General features: G+C 27.9%; 1 protein-coding gene across 1 annotated transcript; it reads right to left on the bottom strand.

Moving 5' to 3' along the window:
• Nucleotides 1-73: 73 nt before the first annotated feature.
• Nucleotides 74-11759, bottom strand: LOC145847224 (kelch repeat and BTB domain-containing protein 3-like; the record flags this gene model as incomplete). Its single annotated transcript, XM_082953537.1, has 3 exons — nt 11695-11759; nt 1007-1194; nt 74-852 (listed from the first exon to the last, which is right to left on the bottom strand). Coding segments are annotated over exons 1-3 (1032 nt in total), but the record flags the coding sequence as incomplete, so codon positions are not given.
• Nucleotides 11760-26027: the final 14268 nt, after the last annotated feature.

The raw sequence follows: 26027 nt of genomic DNA on the forward strand, positions 1-26027 counted from the left end.
TGTAAATCTTTCCCGCCAAACTGCAAGTTGAAAAATCATTGCAGTTTATCAAAGAATCATCGGGTAACCTTACATGTTCCCAGGATCCAGTCAAAACTGAGTGAGACCACACTGACAAACTACCAAGTAAATCTTCGTAACCCAAGAAGTATATGATCCCGTTCACGAACTCAACGGAGGACACGTAGATATTTTCATCTCTACGTGCGATCTCAGTAAAGGACGAGTAGTTCTTCTTATCGAGCTTGAACACGCTATAGGTACGGAACTTATTGCTGCAAATCGCCACCTCGAAATTATCTTGAGCGCAATGTCTCACTCGACAGTCCACAGAGCTCGGGTCAAGACTCAGAATAGTTTTATCGCTGATAGCTTTGAGTATAACCCTCTTACTCTCAGCACATTTTGAAAATGTTTCAGATTCTAACAATGTGTTTAAGGCAGCAGTTGAGAGCAAAGGTAGACGAATTGTTTTCACCAAACCTAATGTAAGCTTGCTTCTTGATTCTGGATCGTGTTCTATCCAACTGTTCACAGCTTTTGCTACCTCAAGCTCCGAGGTGATACTCAAGTCTGAACTCGACAAGATCCTCACAAAGAGATCAAAGCTCAAACCGACCAGCATTTTGTTCTCGGCCAAATAGCAGAACCACCTTAATATGAAGTCGAAAATGCACTTTTGCATTTGTTTGTTGTGGGTAATGTTGGAAAATTGATGGTAGAAACAAACGTTATCAATATTCAGGTTGATCTTGAATGAGTCGAGTAAATCTTGCTTGGCGTTGGCGAAATTAAGCAGTTTTGCGACTTTGTAAAGTTTGAAGAAATTTTCGTTGGATAACTTCGCATTACCTACAAAAGTTTATTCAATTCAAATTTTATTCGTTTGATAAAAAAAAAAGAAGATGATAAAACTAGATAAAGATGCTAACTTTTCAAAGTGTGTTTTTTATTTCTACGAAAAAATCATCATTTAATTAACAGAAAGTAGAAATAAACACTATACCTGTAGGAAAAAAATCAGAGAAACTTTTTAATGCACTTTCATCAAAACACAAAACTGCATTTCTTTTGAAGCTTTTCACAACATTTTCGTCTTCGGAACTTTCGTTTTCATCGAAGTTCCTGAGAAACTCTTCACAAAGTTCACGGTTCTCAGATTTCGTCGGTCTTATTTCTCCAACACCAGGTGCGCTAGAGCATCCAATGTTGCCAGTTGTGGTTTCAAAGTTGACATTTTTATATATTTATTTTAGTTCACTGTCGATAATGAGTTAGTTTTAAATCATTTGTAAAACTTTTATATTTCAAGTTTAATATCTAAACAAATATTGAAAGTAGAACTTTTATTGATAAGCTTGGCGACCACTGATCTAAACATTAAATAGAAATTAATCTAATTACACATAGCTTAAACCATCAAGCTAATCGAAATCTGTGCACACTGAACTGCAAATATAAATTATGTGCACCCAAAGATCTACTTTAAGAGAGCCTCTAGTGGCAGGAATACTAAAATACTTTTATTTAATTTTAAAATACGTTCTTATGATTAGAAACAATAATTAAAACTAATTAAACATGGAATCAAACTAATATTACCTGAAAGCTGAGAGACATATCAACTATATCAAACTATTACCAACTAAAATATCAAATACATCAACTGATATATTGATCCGATATACTGATCAAATACATTAACTATATCAAATTAATATGAATTAATCAAACTATTATCAACTGAAAGATCAAACTAATATTAACTAATATATTGATCCGATATAGTGATCAAATACATCAACTATATCAACTGAAAGCCTTATATCAACTGAAGATGAAATTTATAACAACTTTATCATGCAGTCTTAATGCATTTTCATTTCTACAGCGTTAATATGGATTTCTGTTTACACAATTAAATAAAGACAACTCCACTTATCCTAGTAAATACTCAGTACTCTCAAATGTTTTATCAAGAACTAAACACATACATAAAATAACTATAACATTATTTTATTAATATTTTCTGTATTTAACATAGATGTTGAAAAAAAAAGAAAGAACAAACAAAGTTCAGTTAACTTCAAAAAGTATGTATACTATTGCTCTGAGTAAAATATTACTTGAAGCTGTTATTGTTCATTTCATATACTAAAATTTGTACTCCATTATAATCAAGATTGTTAAAGATTGTCACTTCTTCATGTTAAAAAACTAAAAATTGTAATTTAAGTTATTTCAGGCATGAAAATAAAAAAAAATAATTGTTATAAGTTTGTTTTAAATGACTTTATTTTAAGTTTATAACTGAATCTACACTGTTGCCACTTCTTTGGGTTAAAAATAAACTCTTTCGAGTAACTACAATTGCCCTGAGTCCCTTCAAACCTAAACAAAAAATTAAAATTAATAAAAATCCAGCTTTTTAACAAAACTAGTTATATATCAACGAAAATTTAACCTTAATAATCTTTATATCATTTAGAAATTTGAAAAAAGTACTGAGATTTTCAGAAATTCTTAAACTATCCTGAGCTATTTTCAAATAAAGAAAAATATTTCTAATATGCCAGAAAATATTATTATTAAGGCTAAAAATTTTTTAAATTTAAAAAACTAGCCTTAAAATTTAGAAAAAAAATTCTAAACTTCACCCGATTACTTAAAAATTCTTAACAGTCTAAGGTTTGATTTGAATCTCAAAATACCTCAACTAACTTACATTATTCAAATTACAGAATAAAAATTCACTTAAATACTTAAAATAAATAAAAGCTAACAGTTTTTTTATTCAAGTGTTTAGGTTATTAAAACATTTGAAGAACTATAAAAATTTGAAAACACTTGAAACAAAAAAATAATTTTCATTATTTTAGAACAAACTTTGGCTAAAACACCAAAAAATAATTTCATATTTTAATTGAAGTTTTACTTGGTATTTTAAATTACATATCATTTTAGTACAAAACATAAAACTATTTTTAAGTCAATTTCAAGAACTTTTGCTAAAAATAAATAGTTAACAATTATTATTGTGAGTTCTTATATTATAAACTTTCTGATAAAAGTAATAAAGTTAAAACATTATAGTAATAAAGAATAATTTAAGAAAAAAGAATAAAGAATAGTTTAAGTTAAATTAATAATAGTTTATGACCTTTTAAAAATAAAAGTTGTGCCTTTCTTAAAACCAAAACAAAGTCAGTCTGAGTAACCAATAATAGTTTTAGCAGGGTTGCAATTTGTCATATAAAAGAAAACTTAAGAACTTAAAACTGCTCCTAAGTCATCGTGAGTTTTTGAATTCTTTTGGAATATTTTTAAAATACTTATTTTTAAAAATTTAGATAGGGTTTTAAAAATCAGTTTTCAAACTAAATTGGCTAAAAAATATAAGAATATTAATACCAAAACAACCAAATCGCATTCAAGATTTTGTTTATAGATAAAAACTTTAATGAAATTTTCTAAAAATTTGAAATAATGCTGAGTTTTCTATAATAAAGAATCAAACTGACCTAAGTTTTTTTCTTTATTTCAAACTAGTCTAAATTAGCCAGAACTATAGCAATATTACAATTTATCATCAAAAGTTCAGAAATTTATTCTAACTAGCTTTACTTATCTTGAGTGTATGGCAAGAAAGCATGAGTTACATCAAAGTAGCCTGGGTAATCTTAAGTTTATGAAAAAGATAAAGGCAAAGAGTAAAATAATTATAAACCTAATCACTTCTTAATATCTCAAATTATCATTATTACAATAGGAAAAGTTAGATTTAATATTGAAAAACACTTTTCAAAGAAAAACTGAATCATAAAAGCATCCGGAGGAACTAGCTAAAGTTTTGTAGATAAAAATAAGACATCCTTAGTCAAATTGTATTTTTTTAAGGAAAGTTTTACTGGTATGAGTGTGTGGCATCCCTGATTCATACTAAAACCTAAACTGGGTATTAACTGATTATTAAGTGAGTTGATACTTTTATAAGTAAAAATATTAATCTGAGTAAAAAAAAACAACAACTTTCTTTAAATTAGATTGAGACTATCCTGACTTTTGAGAAAAAAAAAAAGAAAAATAGTAAACATAAGTTCAATAACTGAGAAATGTACAGTTAATTAAGAAAAAATACCTTAAGATTTTCAAAAGAACTAATCAAATAGAAAACTATAGATAACTTAATAAAAAGTTTTCACATTAGAAACTAGTAAATTTCTCCTAGCAAAACTTTTATTTTAAAATACTTAACTTACCAGCATAAGATTTGCATAAAACTTCAAAATAACCCAAAACAGCCATAACTTTTTACAAAACTTTCAAAATTTCAAAGTATCTTTAGTGTTGGCAACTCTGTATTAAGGTATGCCTATATTTTCTATAGTTTTTATGAGTACTATTTAAACTCTATTTCCATATAAATATACTAATAAAATAACAATTCATAATTATAAAATATATAATTATAAACAACTTCTATTGCTTGAAATAAAATTTGTTACTTTGAATTTATATATTACTAATATGTATTTACAGAGAAAAATTTATGCACTTAAGAAGATTTTAAAACATTTATTTTTCTTTTATTCTAAATATTTTTTTTCTTTATTGTATGTATAACAAACAATATTAAGTTAAATTATTAAAGAAACTATTTTCAGTATTAAGAAAGAACAGTTACTTAGTATAAAAATTGTAAAATACTAGTTTATTTTGTTTAAATAAAGTAAAATTGATTTATTAAGCATAATATTGTAATTTAAAATAGTTACTTAAAACTATAAAATATTAAGCTTTAAAATTTAGTTCATTTAATTCCCTATCATGATTGTAGGTTGTTGAAGGACAAAACTTTCTCCATACTCAACCATGGATAATAAATGTGAGCATCTACTTTTTCTTTACTTGAAGATTTTTACTTAAATCACAGTTGAGTTTTAGCCTCAAATATTCTTATGATTAAATTTCCTGCAACCCACAAAAAATTCTGTATACACTAGTGTGCACCATTGTACACTTTATTGACCACCACTGGTTTAAGGTTAAAGGTATTTAATTTTCAAACTATTGTTAGATTAAATTTTAAAAAATTAAAGATTTTTTATAAATACACCTAGTTAATTTCAACAGATTTGTATCATTTCATTATTATTGATACAATTTTAATAAAACTTTTTTTATTATGCTTGTTAATTTTTTCAGACTAAAAAGCATTAGCTTTGAAATTACTAATTATTTAAAAAATTGCATTTTAAACCATTATTGAAGATTATAATTAGAGATTGACTTTTCAAATGTAGATCTTATAACTGAAGGAAGTACTGGATTACACTTAACAACTATAATAGTTTATCAAAAAACGATCATCAGAAAAAGTACATTGATTGAATAACAATTTAAAAGTACCATTTTTTCAGTTTTGTTGATACTTTAATACTTGGTATTTAACTGTTCAAAATATAGGTTTAATAGTTTGCTAATAAAAGACCCTAGTGAAGTAACTTCACTGGAATATAAATAAAAACAAATTATACAGTAATCTTCTTTTATTCCATCAACATATGTTTCTGTGTAAGTATGTATGTTTGTTTAAGACTTAATAATTACAAATATTATATAGTTTTATAACAGTCGGATTTAATATTTAGTATTTTACTTATTATTAACTATTATCTGTAGAAATTATGTTATCTTAATGTAAAAAATGTATACATCCACTTTATTCTATGCTTCTATTCTTTCATTACAGTAATTATTTTTTACATAACCTAGTTGAAGTGTGTTGATTGGTTAACACACAGAAACACATGTTGGTGGAATTAAGGAAGATTACTGTATAATTTGTTATTATTTACCTACTAATTATCAATTTAACAAGACTATTATCATTATTTTTAATAAAGTTAATTGTTTAGTTAAAATTTCTTTACAGTATAGAAACGCAGATAACAAGATCAACTAGATATCATTAAAAAATAAATTACAAAAAGTATGTAGCTTATCTATTGTTGTCATAGAGAATTTAAATATGTTAAGTAGCTTTAACCTTTATTTTTTCATAAACTTGTTTTTTTTATTAAGTGATTATAGAAACTATCTAAAAAAGAACTGAACAAAACAGATACTTTGAATGTATAGCTTAACTGAAAAATGTTTGAAACACAAAAATACCTATTTTAAGTTAGATATTAATTAGAGTAAATGTTTAACTCCACTTAAGAAAAACATACCTACAAACTAATTGAACCACAAATTAATTTATCTATAAAACATTGTTTCATTAAGAAAATCAACTAGATTCTTAATTCTATATATATCTAAAAGTTGAAATAAAAATTTATGGAGAGATCAAGGCTTAGTTTACAAACTATATTATAACACTTATAAAAACTTGTAAAAAAAGAGCAATTATGAAATGTGTTAATAGGATGTGTTTAAGATGACTAAGGCTTATTAATAAAAACTAAAGAATCAATTTACCTACTAAATAAAATTGTGATAGTTAATTTTGATTAAAAAAAGATAGCTTAAATTTAAAATAATGTATTTGTGATTGTGAAGAAAAGTGATGAACATCAGTAAAAAAGCTTAATATACTTTTAACAGTACCATAAAAGAATTTGCTGTTAACTTGTTATTTAATTTGAATAAATAAGGCATGAATAAAAAGTTTGATATAAACTGACAAATAGTCTAACTACTAAGTCAAGTCAGGATTTTTATTTCAAAATAGAAGAGTATCAACTTAAGCTTACAAAAAAAAATTAACTTCAATAGTTTTAAAATTATCTGATAGTATACAAATCATAATTTGATAAGTTTTAAAGTTTAATGTTGCTCAAGAATAGAACAATATTAAACTTCTAAAATAAAAAGATTAAAGTACATGTTTGAAAAATAGTACTTACTACTTCTAGAATTTTTGATATACTCTATCAAGTTTTAAAAGCTATGTTAAGATATTTCTTATAAAATGAATATTTTGGTAGAAAATGGTCTTTTTACTCAATTGAAAGACAAAGCAAGGAATGAACTTTTCAATAAACTAATTGTAACAAGTTCCTAACAGAACCTTTACAATCAGCGGAAATTGTTAACTATTTAAATTTATCACAAGGTTTATAAAAAAAATTTATCAAAAACTGTATGTTTACAAATATGTTACAAATATCACAAAAATACAGCTTTTTTAATCTTCATAAATAAAATTAGTACATAATTTTTGACAATGTTTGTTAGAAGCCAATTAAAGCTATTTTATTGCAACTAGTATGTCATATATTATGCTGAAGGTTCGGTACAAACCAAATAAAAAATTTAACGCAGGACTTCCAAAACTAGGCCAAGTAGTCTCCTTGGAGGCCATGAGCAGCAAAGGGTACCACAGGGGGGCATGAATTAATAGTTTGAAACTTACACTAGATATTCTGGATTTGATGATGAAGAGCAAAAAATCGTTTAAGGCGCTTTTAATGGTAAATTTTAGATAAATCTTGTTGTAGGTGGCCATAGCTTTTTTACTTTCTTTTAAGGAAAAAAATTTAGGGAACCCTGATTTGAAAAAAACTGTTCTTAACAAGATTTTTAAATAAATAGTTAGCTGGTAAAAAAGAATGGGACGTAAAGAAAATTATAAACTGAAAGTGCTTCAATAAAACTAAAGATCTTTGTTAAACTTTCCAACCAACATAATTAAATAACCTTTTAAATAATTAAATATAATGTATAATAAAATAAAAATTAAATTAAAAAAAATGGTAAACTTAATAATTTTAATAACTTTACCATGCTTGACACAAAAACTTGTAATATCTTTTTAAGGTCTATTAAAAAGCTGACTCAATCTTTAAACCAGAAAACTTAATAAAATACTTTTAGTTTTATTGAAACATTTTCACTAATTTTTCTTCAGGTCCGATTCTTCTCTACCAGCTTAATATTTATCTATAAATCTTGGTAAGGAATAGTTTTTTCAAATCAGGGTTTCCCAAATTTTTTCTCACTTCAAAGTAAGTAAAAAAGCTAAAGCCCCTTTCACAAGATTTCTCTAATAATTACCATTAAAACCGCCTAAGACCTTTTTTTGCTCTTCTTCATAAAATCCAGAATATCTAGTGTAAGGTTTAAAATTATGAGCTCATGGCCCCCTGTGGTCTCTTTAATGCTCATGGCACCCAAGGGGGCCACTTGGCTGAGATTGAGAAGCCCTGCTTTGAATTGCTTATTTGGTTTCTAACAAACATTATCGAAAATTATGTACCAATTTTATTGTTAGAAAACAACAAAAAACTATATTATTCTGAGATATTGTAACAAATTTGTAAAAATACAGTTGGTAATAATTTTACTTTATAAACTTTGTGATAAACTTAAATAGTTAACAATTTCCGCTGAAAAAAAAGTTTGTAAAGGTTCTGTTAGAAACTTGTTATATTTTGTTTATTGTATAGTTTATGCCCTTGCCTTATCTTTCTATTAAGTAGAAAGACCACTTTCTACCAAAATATTCATTTTAATAGAAATATCATAATACAGTTTTCAAAACTTGTTTAGGTCAATTCGAAATAACTAAAAATATTTAGTACTATTTTTGTGTATGCTTTTTGTTTTTTAATATTAAAAGTGTAATGTAATTTAATTTTTGAGCAATATTGTTATTTAAAACTTATCTAATTATGTTTTGTAAAGAATTAGATAATTTTAAAGGCAACTGTCAAAGTTATTTTTCTTTATTTGTAAACTTAAGTTTATATTATTTTTAATGTAAAAGAAGAATTCCGATTTGACTTAGTAGCAAAATTATTTGTTAGTGTTCATTCAGTTTTTTATTGATACCTTATTCATTTAAAAAATATAACAAAATACATTTCATTTTTCATAGATTTCTTTTAGTACTTTCGTAGTAAGGCTCATCAGAAGTAGTATCTTACTAAGGTAGAATGAATACAAATTGAAATAAAACCATATTGTAGTTTAAAGTTTTAAAATATAAAATGACGTAATAATCGAATGTTAAAAAATTAACTAAGTGCTTATGCTATGTACATTTGGTATACTGATAAAATCGTTAGAATGAAATTAATGTAAAATAAACAAGCGATAAAAACTAAAACTATACTTTAAATTTACTTAATATAAGAATTTAAAAAGTTTAGTTTGGTAAACGAACTTTTCCAAACTAGAATTTTTAAATACTTATCTCTATTATGTAACAACTGAACTGAATTACTCTTGATATAGAAAATGATTATTAACCAAAACTTTTTTAAGATATTGTAAAATTGTACTGGGTAAAAGTAAAAACTTTTACAACTGTTTAACTTATTTGTTTTGAATGTAAATAAAACTAACAATTTAGATCAGGGGTCGGCGAATTGCGGGCCAAATGCGGCCCTTTAAGTCAAAACCTGCGGCCCGCGAGCTCCAGTTTACCAAAAAATATACATTTTAAAAACTATGAAAAATATATATTATGTAATAAAACTTACATTCAGGCTCTTAATTTAATAAATAATCTTTATTTATGGTCTAAAATCACTTAATTTGTTATATTTTTGATCTTAAATAATATTTTTCTACTGATTACTAGAATTTTTTAGATGAATGCGACCCTCAAATGTTTTTCTAAATAGTGCGACCCGCGAGAGACATAACGCTGCCGACCGTGATTTACTTCTTTAAAAACTATAAGATCCACGTATTTCTCTTTACCTGTATTTAAAATAAATTATTCTTTTGAACTATTGATTGTTCATTTTCAAAAAATCACTTATTAATCATAACTCATTTTATTAATTACTGTTCCGTTTTACTTTTGAATATACTTAATACGTCCCATAATTATTAAACAAACTAAATTTTTAATTTACATTATAAAAACTTGTTGTTTTATATAGAATTTATAGCTAGTTTCATCTACTAGTGTCAACATTAAAAGAGGAAAAGTTTTGAAATTATACAAAACCTAGCTATTCTAAATCAATAGCTACTTTTAATATAAGCTATAAAGTACAATAACTTAATATTCTATTTTAAATTTTTAATTTAAACACCAACTTTCTACAAAAATTCAAATATAAAACATGCTAATATTCAGTCAACAGACTAGTAAAAAATATAACTTTTATAAATAAATAAAAAAAATTGCCAATAAAGAAACCAAATGCATAAATTAGAAACCACATTTACATGTTTTCTTTAAGTCATGTTTAAAATAATATCCTCATTAAACTTTTTGGTATTGTTCTTTCGGTAATGTAACTGTTAGATCAGGGCTTCCCAGAGAATTTAGGGGACTATAAGCTCAAAAGTGGCAATATTTTGAAACTTACACTAGTTATTCTGAGTTTGGTGGTAAAAAGCAAAAGTAGGTCTTAGCGTGTTTAAGAGTAGTTTTGTAACTTATACTAGATATTTTGGTAAATTTTCAGAAAATTAGAGGTTCGTGAGCTGTAAAATGGGAGCCACAAGGCCATAATTTGAAGCTTACTTTATATATTCTAGAGTTGATGATTAACATCCAACAAAGACCTTAGGTGTATTTAACATAAGTATTTTGAAATAATATGTTGAAGGGGGCTAGAGCTTTTTTAATTTCTTTAAGGGAGCCTTACCCAAAAAAAGTTTGGAACATCCTATATTAGAGCTATTAACTACCTAAACTACCTAAAAGCTATTAGGTATTTCATTTTACATCAGGGGTATGTTTTTTTTTTTGAAAAACAACTTTTACGAATCCTGAAAAAAAAAGTAAATTACTTACTAAAAACGTTTATTAAGCAGATACTTAACATGTTAGAATTTTTTGCTAAATATTTAAATAAAAAGTATTAAGAAATTAAAATAAGTTAAAAATTTATTATTTGCTGGTGTTACACTTGCTAAAAGCAGAAACTGTGTCGCTAACCCACGTTTCTAATTATACAATTATTGGCCTGGTTTATAACGCAACGTGCGCTCTAACTTGTATAATAGAAGTCCCCAAGATAACGCTTAAATTATAGTTGACTTAAATAAACTAATATGAACTACTTACTATTTACTAAATGTTTAATAAATCAGTTACTTATACTAATTTAAACTGAGTTCGAATCTGTGATAATGATTATATTTACAATGAATTTGCGAAACGAGAAGATGATAAAATACTGCACAACAACACACTAATAAACCAAGTTATCAATTCTTTTAAAGACGACAATACTCGAATAAAAGAAACTAAAAACTAAATGTTTAAACCAAACTCAAAAAGTATTCTAAAGCATTCTTACAAGTGTTAATGAATAAAAAAACATTATTTTTTATTCATAAACACTTGTAAGAATGCTTAAAACTCCCTATATAGAAAAATGAACGAAAAACGACCACCGACTTTTATCTCCTTAGTTTAAAAAGCACTACTTTACTTGAAAAATTCTATAAACTAATTTAAAATACACAAAATTAATAAAAGTATGATACAGTTTTCAAAATGACAGACAAATGTAGAAAGTTTAAAATATTTCTTCGCTGCTGGAACTCGCTCCGCCCTGTACAACTCCACGTCGTTTGAACGGTTTATGCTGATCCGTCTCCTCGCCTCACCTTAGCGGTCTGTTGGCGCTACGGATTCCGTCTCCTTGCCTCACCCAGCGGTCTGTTGGCGCTACGGATTCCGTCTCCTTGCCTCACCCAGCGGTCTGTTGGCGCTACGGATTTCTCTGATCCGTCTCTCTGTACATCCCCTCGTTCATCTCCTCGTTCCTCTCCTTGTACATAAAACTCGGTCTCTTCGTACCGCTCCTCGCCGATTCGTTTCTCGAGCCGTTCGTGCGAAAGTGCAATTAGAATGTACGTCACTACTTGATATCAATTTTAAAAACAAGTTAAAACATTAAAAAAAATTAATTTACAAACTTATATGCCATTAGTTAGAAACAACATTACATTAATCAATTAGTCTATTTATATTTTAACTTTAAAGTTTGTTAAGTTTTAAAGTAATTGAGAAACATTTGTGGCTTCAATTAATACGAAATAACTCTCTACAAGATTTAACATAAAAAACATTTCATATTTTACACGAGTTAGTTGACAAAACAAGCAATTACATGCGTCTCAAAAGTTAAAACTTCCTTTTGTAAAAGTATAAAGCCTGTGAACTTGTACTGATTTTAAAAACTTTAATATTCTAACAAATTTTAAACAAAATCGTTTTTTATTTTCAGATTTTAAATACCGAGTAAGACATTTAATAGCTCGAATGACCTCGTTAAATATGTTTTTTTTTTATAATTACGGTTAGACTTAAAGCAACAAAAAACAATCCAATAAATTTTGTTACTAGTATTCAAACTTGAAGTTGTAAAGAATTGTCATTTAAGCATGAACTTCCTTTAACAACACAAAAACTTTTTCAGCAGTAAAACATTAAGTTTGAGGTTGTAAAATTTCTGGTTATAAAGTTTAACTTCCTTTGACATTAACGAAAACTCATTAAACAGTAAAAGTTCGAGTATATTGTAATTAGTACAGTACTTAGGCGAAAAGAACTTTTTTAAATGCACTGGTTTGACACATCGTTGTTGCTAAATATAAAATTAAATTAAGTTTAATAAATCTAAGACATTTCACTTTAATAACCGATTATACACTCGAAAACAAGTTATAAGAACCTCATACAAGTGTTTTTACCAGGACGAACGAAAAACAACAATGTTTTTAAATGCAGTTTAATAAGTTTATTATCCGTTATAGTTCAAATTAAAACGATTGTCTGAAAACAAAACAATTAAACTTTACAGTTGCTAACTTTTATAGACGTTTAAAACTCTTAATGTTATACGAAAGTTTTATTATTAGAAGGCTTAATTTCATTTTAATTTTTAGCGAGCATTTCTCTTTTAACAAAAGTTTAAAACGATTAAACTATATTTAATTAATTTGACGAGACGGCGGAACAACTTGAAAACAAGACTAACTTTTGTTTCAACTTGCTCGTACAAGTTTTAAAATTCACTTTAAAAAACGCTTCAACGATGAATTGCGATAAAATCATACACGACAAATACATTTTAGTTCTAACACATGTCGGATAGCCTTTACCAAACCACTTTAACATAAAATTAAACACAATAAAACTAATTACCATTAGAAAAAAACAACTCAAATCTATCACAAACTCGAACTACTTAGTTGTTTTTTCAACTAGAAATTTTAAACTCATTTTTATAAATTTTACCAACCTGTTGACTAGGTTAAATAAATGCCATAAAGTTTCTCAAATTTTTACTATTATTAAATCAGATTTATTCCACTCTGTCCCTATCTAAAAAAGGTAGAATTTTTAATTAAGGTATCTGTGTTCAATTCCAGCTATAAATAACTGGACGTCCGGGTCATCATGTCGCTAACCCACGTTTCTACTTATACAATTATTACCCTGGTTTATAACGCAACGTGCGCTCTAACTTGTATAATAGAAGTCCCCAAGATAACGCTTATATTATAGTTGACTTAAATAAACTAACATGAATTACTTACTATTTACTAAAGGTTTAATAAATCAGTTACTTATACTAATTTAAACTGAGTTCGAATCTGTGATAATGATTATATTTACAATGAATTTGCGAAACGAGAAGATGATAAAATACTGCACAACATTACACTAATAAACCAAGTTATCAATTCTTTTAAAAGACGACAATACTCGAATAAAAGAAACTAAAAACTAAATGTTTAAACCAAACTCAAAAATTATTCTAAAATCGAAATCAATTCGATAACAAGATTGAAACCATTAAAACAAAAGTGCAGCAAAAAGCTGCACTGAGTTCAGACCGCTTCAATGCAGTAGAAACTAAAAGAACTCTAAATTACTCGAGACCAGAGTTGGTAAAATGCTAATAGTTACTATGGTAATTCAGCAATAAAGCGTATAAACTTTGGTTTGTTTTAAGTTAGTAATTTCACGCTTGAGTAAACAAAGCAGAGCTTTTTAACATGTCTGCTCGAGACTGTTGAATTTATACTCGCTTGAGAAAAAAGAAGAAAGTAAAAAAGAGACAATTACCGCGTAAGCGGTACAACTGAGTTAAAATTAGAATTTATCTGTGATGTCAAAATGAATTTAGAACTTGTGAGATCTTTTTGTACTAATACTATTTACAAAGTTACATAAAGTTTACAAATTCTACTATATTTGTATAAACAATGATTTTTCACTGTTTTCGATTTCGAAAGAAAAATTTACTTCAAAAATGTACAATGCTATTTATTAAAGTTTGCTAAAATTAGTTTATTGTAAAAAATACATTAAAGTTAAGCATAATTTTGCAAACTTTATAATAACAGTAATTAAAAATAAACTTGTTAAAAAACAGATTCCTAAACGTCTTTTACATTTATGATTTTATAATGTTATTTTATATTCTTCTTTAATTAAGTTTTTAGCATTATGTTAAAAAATAAACATTTTTAGTTAGTTTTTAAAGGCCATAGGGTTTCTAACATTTTTTTCAAATACAATAAAAGCCCTTGTTTAAAAGCTTTAATTATATACTATACAATGCATTTTACAAAATAATAACAATAATTAACTTTTGATATGTAGTTATTTGTGGAAAAAGTTTCCATATCATACTTAGTTGAAGTTAAAAAAGTTGTATGGTGCTATTCAAACTGCAAAAAAAAGTGTAATTTTAGGGATTTAAATAACATAAGAAACATTAAAGGGCCACAATGTTAAGCCTTTGCTAATTTCAGTAGTAATTTTATTTTACACGGTAAAATAATCGAACCACCAAACAAAACAATCAAAGAATAACATTAAATTTTGGATATTTAACGCAGTGATAATTAAGATGCAAATCGAATTGCCAGTTACTAACTATCTTCTTCCATTCTGATTCCTCTGGATCGAAAACAACATATTCATATTTGTCAACAAACGCTATTATCTTACCGCCCTTCGTCAAACATTGAAAGTTAATAAAGTCTTCCCGAACGGGCGGAGCTTGAAGAAAAGCAAACTTCCTGCTGTAAAGATCAAAAACCTCGAAACTTTCCGCTCCACTGATCACGTACATTTTGCTCCCGATGCTCACCGAGGCGTGACCGCTTTTTCCCACCATCATGTCGGGCATGTCACGTGACCATTCATCCGCGCAGTGATCGTACGCTTCAACGGATTTCGGATGATCGAATCCTCCTGACGTCACTATTCTCCCGTTAAATACGGATGACGCAGACCCCTTGCTGCAACGTTTGGTGTTTTCAAGCTCCCTTAAACTTTCAGTGCTGGGATCAAAAACAAAAAAGTTGGTTTCTGATCCCGCCAAAATGTAAATCTTTCCCTCCAAGCTGCATGTTGAAAAATTTTCGCGGTTTATCGAACAATCGGGAAACTTCACTTCGACCCACGATCCAGTCAAAACTGAATAAGACCGCACATACACATTGTCAAAAAAACGCTCGTAACTGAAGAAGTATATGATCCCATTCACGAACTCAACTGAGACCACGCGGATATTTTCATCAATCTTCGCGATCTCAATGATGAACGAGCGGTCCTCATTTCCCAACTTGAACACGTGATATGCGTCACGAAAGGAAGCATTAAACATACTGCCGCAAATCGCCACCTCGAAATTATCTTGAGCGCAATATCTCACTCGACAGTCCACAGAGCTCGGGTCAAGACTCAGAATAGTTTTATCTCTGATAGCTTTGAGTATAAACCCCTTACTCTCAGCACATTTTGAAAATGTTTTAGCATCTAACAGTGTGTTTAAGGTAGCAGTTGAGAGCAAAGGTAGACGAATTTTTTTCACCAAGCCTAATGTAAGCTTGCTTCTTGATTTTGGATCGTGTTCTATCCAACTGTTCACAGCTTTTGCTACCTCAAGTTCCGAGGTTATATTCAATCCTGAACTAGACAAGATCCTCACAAGGAGATCAAAGCTCAAACCGTCCAACATTTTGTTCTCTGCTAAGTAGCAGAACCACCTTGTTATGAAGTCGAAAGTGCACTTTTGAATTTGCTTGTTTTGGGCAATGTTGAAAAACTGATGGTAGAAACAAACGTTATCAATGTTCAGTTCGATCTTGAATGAGTCGAGCAAATGTTGCTTTGCATTGTCGAAATTGAGTAGTTTTGCAACTTTGTAAAGTTTGAAAAAATTTTCGTTGGATAACTTTGCATTACCTACAAAAGATTATTTAATTTAAATTTTAATAGTTAAAAAAAAAAAAAACAGTAGATGATGAAACTAGATAGAGATGCTAACTATTAAAAATATCATTTTTACTCTACGAAAAAATCATCGTATAATTAACAGAAAGTAAAAATAAACTCTTTACCTGTACAAAAAAAATCAGAGAAACTTTTTATTGCACTTTCGTCAAAATACAAAACTGCATTTCTTTTAAACTTTTCACAACATTTTCGTCTTCGGAATTTTTGTTTTCATCGAAGTTCCTGAGAAGCTCTTCACAAAATTCATGATTCATAGAGCTGGCATTTTTTATTTTATCAACACCAGGTGCGCTCGAGGCTTCAATGTTGCCAGTTGTGTTTTTAAAAGTTGACATTTTATATATTTATTTTAGTTCACTGTCGATAATAAGTTAGTTTTAATATCATTTGTAGAACTGTATATATGATGTTTAATAAAAAATACAAGTAAAAATCATATTGATTAGCTTAATGACAACTGACATTTCATATATTAATTTTAGGTTGCTGTTGATAATAAGTTAGTTTTAAGTCATTTGTAAATGTTTATGTTGTATGTTTAACAAATAACAAATATTGAAAGTAGAAATTATATTTATTAGCTTAACGACCTACGATCTAAAAATCAAAATTAATTTATTTTATTTACTCATAGCCTAAACCATTGCTTCTGAACCTTTTTCTAGTGGCGGAACCCTTTTCCAAAGTTCAACTTTTCCGCGGAACCCCTAATTTAATTTTACATAAATGTTTAATATAATATTTCCTGCAAAAAACAAAAGAATTTCAGTGAAAAACTAATTTTTTAGCAAAACTATTTCATTGTTAAAATCATACTAATTGCAATAGTATTAAGTCGAGTCAAACTCAAAGTGCGCCAGAGGCAATAGGTGTTTTATGATTCTATAATAAATAAACGAAAACAAATATGATTAATCGCAACGTCATGAAAATCTTTCCTTGCATAATAAAAACAAAATCAGAGCTACAAACAATAACGAAATAAACATGCACCTAATCGAATTCACAGATTACTGTAATAAACGGGTAAGATGCCTAACAAAAAATAAATAAAAAACATTTAGTGCGAAACTTGAACTTGTCTCTTTGCAACAAGCATGTCAATGCACGGCTGGATTTTGGATAAACTGAGACGAAGACAGGCAGATAAGGTTGGAGTCAGCATACAGTTCCTTTGCTTCGTTTTAATGTTTGTTACATGCGAAAAGCCGGACTCGCAAAGGTAAGTGGTGGTGAATGGTAAAAGAAATTTTACTGCGTGTTTTGCTAAGACGGGGTACTCTAATATTGCACATATCCAAAAGCTCCTTCCCTATGAAACTCAATTTTAAATTGCTATCTTTAGATAGTTGCAGCAATTCGTTTTCTGTATCTGTAGTAAGATTCACTTCTTCCGAAGCAATATCACACATGAAAGGATTCAAAATCCATAAATTTCCGATGCGAACATCTTCAGGAAAATAATGTTGAAACTTTATAGACAAAAGATCAAAGTGGTTGTATATTTCGTCAGAGAAGATGAATTCTATGCATTTTTCGTGGTCCTCATCAAACCGGTGAAACATCTCAAAATTACCATTGCTAACCTTTTTCTTCCAAAAGTTAATTCTATTTTTAAACAACTCAATCTTGTTTGTCATGACAAAAATGAAATTTTGATTCCCTTGCATGCGTAAGTTTATTGCTCCTACATTGTTTGCTTTAGTGATAATACCAGTATTTTCATGACTTCACTAAAAATAGAAATTAAAAAATTTTCAAAAATTTGCGCAACCAGGACACCTATTAAATAACGAACATCCATTAAAAGTCCTACCGCTTGATACACACTAAACAGATCAATGAATGCTATAATTATATATGTTTTCCAACTAATTTTATGTGTTCCATTTTTTTTTTGAAGTTTTATGATTTATGTTTTTTTTTCCCAAATTTCTTTTTTAAATTTCGGAACCCTTAGAGGCGTCATTTCAGAAGGGAGGAACCCCATTTCAGAAGCACTGGCCTAAACCATCAAGCTAATAGAAACCTGTGCACACTGAATTGCAAATAAAAATTATGTGCACCCAAAAATCTAAATTAAGAGAGCCTCTAGTGGCAGGAATACGAAAACACTTTTAATTGATTTTAAAATACGTTCTTACGCTTAGAAACAACTAACTAAACTTTAATCATGTAATCAAACTACATCAACTGAAAGCTGACAGCCATATCAACTATATCAAACTAATATTATTTGAAAGCCTTATATCAACTGAAGCTGAAATTTATAATAATTTTATCATGCAGAGTCCTCTTTATAAATGCACTTCTATTTCTACAGTATTAATATGGATTTCCTTTTACAAATTTAAATAAACACATTTCTACTCACCCTAATTAACACCTAGTACTCTCAAATGTTTTATGAAGAACTAAACCCATACATTAAATTTTCAATTAACTTTATCATTATTTTATTATTATTTTCTGTATTTAACATAGATGTTGAACAAAAAAGAAAGAACAAACAAAGTTCAGTTAATTTTCAAGTATGTATATTGTTGCTCTATATAAAATATTACTTGAAGCTGTTATTGTTCATTTCATGTACTAAATTTTTTACTTCATTAAGTTCAAGGTTGTTAAAGATTATCACTTCTTTATTTTAAACAATTTTGTTAATTAAGTTATTTCAGACATGAAAATAAAAAAAAATGATTTTTATAAGTTTGTTTTAAATGACTTAGTTTTATGTTTATAACTGAAAGTACACTGTTCACACTTCTTTGGGTTAAAAATAAACTCTTTCGAGTGACTACAACTGCCCTGAGTCCCTTCAAACCTAAACAAAAAATAAAAATTAATAAAAATCTAGCTTTTTAACAAAGCTAGTTATATATAAACGAAAATTTAAACTTAATCAACCTTATAACATTTAAATATTTGAAAAAAGTACTGAGATTTTCAGAAATTCTTAAACTATCCTGAGCTCTTTATGAATAAACAAAAACATTTCTAATATGCCTGAAAATATTATTATTAAGGCTCAAAAGGTTTTAAATTTAAAAAAACTAGCATAAAAATTTAGAAAAAAAAAATTAAACTTAAGCTTATTACTAAAAAATCCTTAACAGCCTAAGGTTTGATTTGAATTTCGAAATATCTCAACTAACTTACATTATTCAAACTACAGAATAAAAATTCACTTAAATACTTAAAATGAATAAAAGCTATAAGTCTTTCTTTCAAGTGTTTAGGTTATTAAAAAATTTAAAGAACTATCAATTTTTTGAAACACTTGAAACAAAAAATAACTTTGTTTATTTTAAAACAAACATTAACTAAAACTCTAAAATATAATTTCATATTTCACAGGATATAGAAATTTTATTTGTTATTTTTTAAATTATTTATCATTATAATACAAAACAGAAAACTATTCTTAAGTCAATTTCAAGAACTTATGCAAAATATAAATAGTTAACAGTTATTATTTTGAGTTCTTATATTATAAAGTTATAAAAAAAAAAAAATTAAATATTATAGTAATAAAGAATAATTCTTAGTTTTTAGTTTAAGTTAAATTCAAAATAAATTATGAATTTTTATAAGGAATATAAATAAAAGTTATAAATTTCTTAAAACGAAAACAAATTAGTCTGAGTAACCAATAACAACTTTAGCAGGGTTGCCACTTGTCATATAAAAAAAAAACTTAATGACTTAAAACTTCCCTGAGCCATCTTGAGTTTTTTAAATCTTTCAAATTTTTTTTTAGATATTTAATTTTAAAGTTAGATGAGCTTTTAAAAATCAGTTTTCAAACTAAATTGACTAAAAAATGTAAGAATATTAAAACTTAAACAAACAAATCATTTTCAGGATTTTGTTTCTAGATAAACTTTTGACTAAAATTTCCTAACAATTTGAAATAGTTGTGAGATTTCTATTAAAAAAAATTAATCTGGCTGAAGTTTTTTTTTTAATTTCAAACTAGTCTAACTTAGCCAGAACTATATCATTATTACAATAGGAAAAGTTAGATATAATATTGACAAACACTTTTCAAAGAAAAAACTGAATCATAAAAGCATCCAGAGGAACTAGCTAAAGTTTTGTAAATAAAAAAAAGATATCCTTAGTCAAATTGTATTCATAAGGTAAGTTTTACTGGCATGAGTGTGTGGCATCCCTGATTCATACTAAAACCTAAAACTGGATATTAAATGATTATTAACAGAGTAACTATTTTTAAAAGTATAAATATTAATCTAAGTAAAAAAAAACCGTAAATATTTCATTAAATTAGATTGAGACCATCCTGACTTTTGGATAAAAAGAAAATAGTTAACATAACTTCAATAACTGAGAAATGTACAGTCAATCAAGAATAAATTTCTTAAGATTTTCATTAAAATCAAAAGAACTGAACAGATAGAAAGTTATAAATAACTTTAAAAATAAGTTTTCAAAATCTGAAACTAGTAAATTTCTCTAGATTAAATTTATTTTAGAAAAGTTTCCTAACTAGCCTGATATTTCTAAAAAGAAATTCAGAAAAACCTAAGGCAGTCTTAATTTTTCACAAAAGCTTTAAAAAGTTTAAAGAAGCCTTAGTTTGTGGCAACTCTGTATTAATCTAAACCTATATTTTGTATAAATTTTATACGTACTATTCAAATCCTATATAAACACAAAAAAAAAATAAATAGTCAATTTTAACTTGACTTATTTAAAATAAATGTTTGTTACAAAAAAATTAGCTATTATTAAGATGTATTTGTAAATAAGAGTTTATATACTTTATTGAGAATAAATTGTTAAACTTTGCTTTAAGTATAGTACTTAATATTAAGTAAAGTTATATTATAATGTAAGAATAGTTATCTAGTGTAAAAAGTATAAAATACAAGTTAATTTATTTAAAATTAGTTAACTTGATTTAATAATTAAAATATAGTAATTTGAGAAAAGTTGCTAAAAACAAGAAAAAATTAGCCCTTTAGTTTAATCCATTTAATTCACTACCATTAATGTAGTTTAATGACAAACAAAACTTCCTCCATACTCAACCATAGACAATAAATGTAGCGTCCACATATTTTCTTTACTTGAAAATGTTTTCTTAGCAACATTATGAACTTAAATATGACAATTGAGTTTTAGACTCGAATAGTCTTATGACCAAAATGGCCATTTTATAAAAAGCCAAATTAAACACAGGGGAAAACGTCACTTTATCGAGATATGGTAAAACTTTAAGGTAAAAGTGAAAGCTCTCACAGTTGTATAACTTATTTGTTTAAAATATAAAATTAACGTTTAAGTAAGAGTTTCACATGATTCTCATTACCTATAAGTAAAATTAGTTATTTTTAAAGAAATACTGATTATAATACAATTTCAGCTTTCACAACAATACCTATAAGTATTAACATGTATCATTAATAATTGTGCTAATTAACTTTTGAAACAAAAAAATTTAAAACATCACCTGTTCTTTTATTAAAGTAAAGTTTTAAGATTACATTAAAAAACTTGGTATCTATTTTAAAAAGTTTAAAATATGTTACCTAATTTCATCTACTAATATCATAACCAAGATAATTTTTGAAACTATACCAAACCTATTTATTATAAATCATTAACTACTTTAAATTTACGCTTTTAGTACAAAAATTTAGTTTTATACTTTACCTCTAAGTACCAATTTTCTAAAAAAATTCAAACACAAAGTTATGCCAATAATATATATATAGTCATGCGACTAGTGAAACATTTAACTTTGATAAATAACTTTTCTTATTGCAAATAAAGAATCCAACTGCATAAACAAGATATCAAAAATGAATGCTTGCTGTAGCAGCTGCATTTCTAAGGTCGCTTCTAATTGGTTAATATTCTTACTTTTATAAAAATATATAACTTTTTTTAATGATAGTTTTTTGTATATTTGGTTTGGGTGCAGATGTTCTTAATATTCTGCTGCATTATTATTTATTTACCTCATTTACATAATGTAATGAATGAAAACATTTCAAAAACCTTACAACTGCAGCCGACCCTTTTATTTTAAGTCGTTACAAAATGATATCCCCTTACAATTTACTGATACATTAATTGTTCTTTCAGTAAAATTACTCTCAGATCAGAGTTTCCGAAAGTGGACTATATTAGGAATTTAGGGTTCATAAGATGAAAAGGGGCGATAATTTGAAACTTACACTGGATATTTTCGAGTTGAAGGTGAGGAGCACAAAAGGTCTTATACAACATTAGTATTATGAGAAATTTTGTTAAAGGGTGCCATAGCTTTTTGGTTTCTTTAATAGAGCGTTCCAAAAAAAAAACCCTATCTTAGATCAAAGATTTCCTAGTCTTAAAAGTTTTTAGGTATTTCATTTGACATCAGGGGCTTGTTTTGAATTACAATTTTTACGAATTTTGAAAAAAAAGTAGATTACTTACAAAAAACGCTTATTAAGCAGAAAGTTAACATGCGTAATTATATTTTGTTGTGCTTTTTTGCTAACTGTTTGAATAATGAATGTTGAACTTTTAAGAGTTAAACAATAGCTTCAGCATTTGATTGTGCTATCTTTACATTTAACAGAAAATAATTCAAAAAATATTTTTGATATTGAAATGAACTTAAAATTTATGATGGCATACCTGCACTGAGACTCTTTATTAAGTTACATAAAGTTTGTAAATGCTAGTATATTTGTACACTCAAAAATTTATAAATTCAATTTGCACTTCGTATATATCAGTTACATTTTATTATGTATTTCAAATGGAATTTGTACAATTCCCACACAATTTATTCTTATTTTTTTTATCTGTATCTTTATTTTTCATTAGTTATTTAATTATAATTTATTTATTGACATTACCCGAACCCTTACCTTTTTGGTCGGTAAGCGGATCTCGGGTTTGACCAGGTGGGAAATGATCGCTTGTTGGAAATCAGCGGTTCCCTTCAAATCGTACCTTATGTTATTTAGAAAAAGAAACATAAACCAATGAAATTTTGATACCACTTTTAATGGTTGTAAAATGTAGGTTACAATGAAATTAATATTTTCAAAAGTATTCGTTCCAATGACCTAGTGTACAATAAAACCTTTTAGTTAATGTTATCGAGTCGCACACCACGGATACCTTTTAACGTTTTGTTCGAGGCATTAGACACTTACATAGTTTAAAAAACTTTCCATTAAAGCTACTATAGAAAATACTTATTGTGTGAAGCATTATTTTTCTAAACTTGAGAATCAATAAGTCTTTCGGTATGGTTTTCTTGAGTAAAGGGATATTTACTTTAATTGGTATCTAACTTAAAAAATTAGTTTTTTATTGTTTTAAGCTTTTTTCAGTTAAAATCTATTTTTAAAGTATCTAGTTTGATCAGTTTTTATTTAGATAGTTTCTACAAACATATAACAAAAAAAAAACGTGTTTGTAAAAAATAAGATTAAAAGCTATTTTACATATACTTATTTTTTGTATAAATAAACTACATATTTTTTGTAAGTTTTTTTATGATATCTTGAGCATACTTTTTTCAGTTAAGCTTTACAAACTTATTTACAGGAAATAAAACCAAGTGGAAATTTTCAGTAATACTTTATCTAGCACTACAATACAACAAAATAAAAATCACATTAAAAAATTTCCGGAAAAATACTGAGTTTGGGATATTTGACACAGTGATAATAATTATTATACAACTCGTTTTGCCTGAAACTAACTTCCTTCTCCCATTTTGATCCTTCTGAATCGAAAACAACAAATTTGAAAACAACTTGAAAAAATTTAAAGTTGCTAGAAACCACTATTATCTTGCTGCCAATCACCACGCACTGACAAATGAAATATTTCTTATTAACCCACGGAGCTTGAAGATGAGCAAATTTCCCGCTGAAGAGATCAAAAACCTCGCAACCTCCATATCCACTGATCACGTACATTTTGCGGCCGATACTCACCAAGGTATGGTAGCCTTTTCGCTCAAGCATGTCGGGCATGTCACGTGACCACTCACCTGCGCAGTGATCGTACGCTTCAACGGATGTCGTACCAACTCGACCTGCTGAGGTGACAATTCTCCCGTTGAATACGGTTGACGCGGCTACCTTCCTGTTCTGTTTGGCGTATTCCAGCTTCCTGAAACTTTTAGTGCTGGAATCAAAAAGAACAAAGTTGGTTCCTGATAGGTCACGTTGATGACAGCTCCTGACGATTCTTGATGCTTTACGGAACTTTCCCCCTAAAATGTAAATCTTTCCCGCCAAAGTGCAAGTTGAAAAATCATTGAAGTTTATCAAAGAATCGGTAAACCTTACATGTTCCCTGGATCCAGTCAAAACTGAGTAAGACCGCACCCACAAACTATCAAGTAAGCGATCGTAACCCAAGAAGTATATGATCCCGTTCACGGATTCAACTGAGACCGCGCGGATATTTTCATCAAAAAGCGCGATCTCAGTGAAGGACAAGCAGTTCTTATTTTCCATATTGATCACGCGGTAGGTACGGTACTTATTGCTGCAAATCGCCACCTCAAAATTATCCTGAGCACAATGTCTCACTCGACAGTCGACAGAGCTCGGGTTAAGACTCAGATAAGTTTTATCGCTGATAGCTTTGAGTATAAACCCCTTACTATCAGCACATTTTGAAAATGTTTCAACATCTAACAACGTGTTTAAGGCAGCAGTTGAGAGCAGAGGCAGACGAATTGTTTTCACCATACATAATATAAGCTTACTTCTTGATTTTGGATCTTGTTCTATCCAACTGTTCACAGCTTTTGCTACCTCAAGCTCCGTGGTGATATTCAAGTCTGAACTGGACAAGATCCTCACAAAGACATCTAAGTTCAAACCGTTCAGCATTTTGTTCTCGGCCAAATAGCAGAACCACCTCGTTATGAAGTCGAAAGTGCACTTTTGAAATTGTTTGTTGTGGGCAATGTTGGAAAACTGATGGTAGAAACAAACGTTGTCAATGTTCAGGTCAGTCTTGAACGAGTCGAGCAATTGTTGCTTGGCGTTGTCGGAATTAAGCAGTTTTGCGACATTGAAAAGTTTCATGAAATTTTCTTTGGATAACTTTGCATTACCTACAAAAGTTTATATAATTCTAATTTTATTCGTTTAATAAAAAAAACAGAAGATAATAAAACTAGATAGAGATGCTAACTATTAAAAGTGTGTTTTTTATTTCTACGAAAAAATCATCATATAATTAACAGAAAGTAGAAATAAACGCTTTACCTGTACGAAAAAAATCAGAGAAACTATTCAATGTACTTTCATTAAAACACAAAACTGCATTTCTTTTGAAAGTTTTCAGAACATTTTCGTCTTCAGGATTTTCGTTTTCATCGAAGTTCCTGAGAAACTTTTCACAAAGTTCACGGTTCTCAGAATTCGTGGTTTTTATTTTTTTAACACCAGGTGCGCTCGATGCTTCAATGTTGCCAGTTGTGTTTTTAAAAATTGACATTTTATATATTATTTTAGTTCACTGTTGATAATAGTTTAGTTTAAAGTCATTTGTAAGACTTTTATATTGCAAGTTTAATATCTAAACAAATATTTAAAGTAGAACTTTTATTGATAAGCTTGACGACCACTGATCTAAACAAAAAAAGAAATTAGTCTAATTACTCATAGCCTAAACCATCAAGCTTTTCGAAACCTGTGCACACTGAACTGCAAATAAAAGTTATCTTCACCTAAAAATTCTAATTTAAGAGAGCCTCTAGTGGCAGGAATACGTAAACACTTTTAATTGA

The sequence above is a fragment of the Thalia democratica genome, unplaced genomic scaffold (genome assembly GCF_965202585.1).
Source record: "Thalia democratica unplaced genomic scaffold, ktThaDemo2.hap1.1 HAP1_SCAFFOLD_850, whole genome shotgun sequence".
In the NCBI taxonomy this organism is placed as follows: domain Eukaryota; kingdom Metazoa; phylum Chordata; class Thaliacea; order Salpida; family Salpidae; genus Thalia; species Thalia democratica.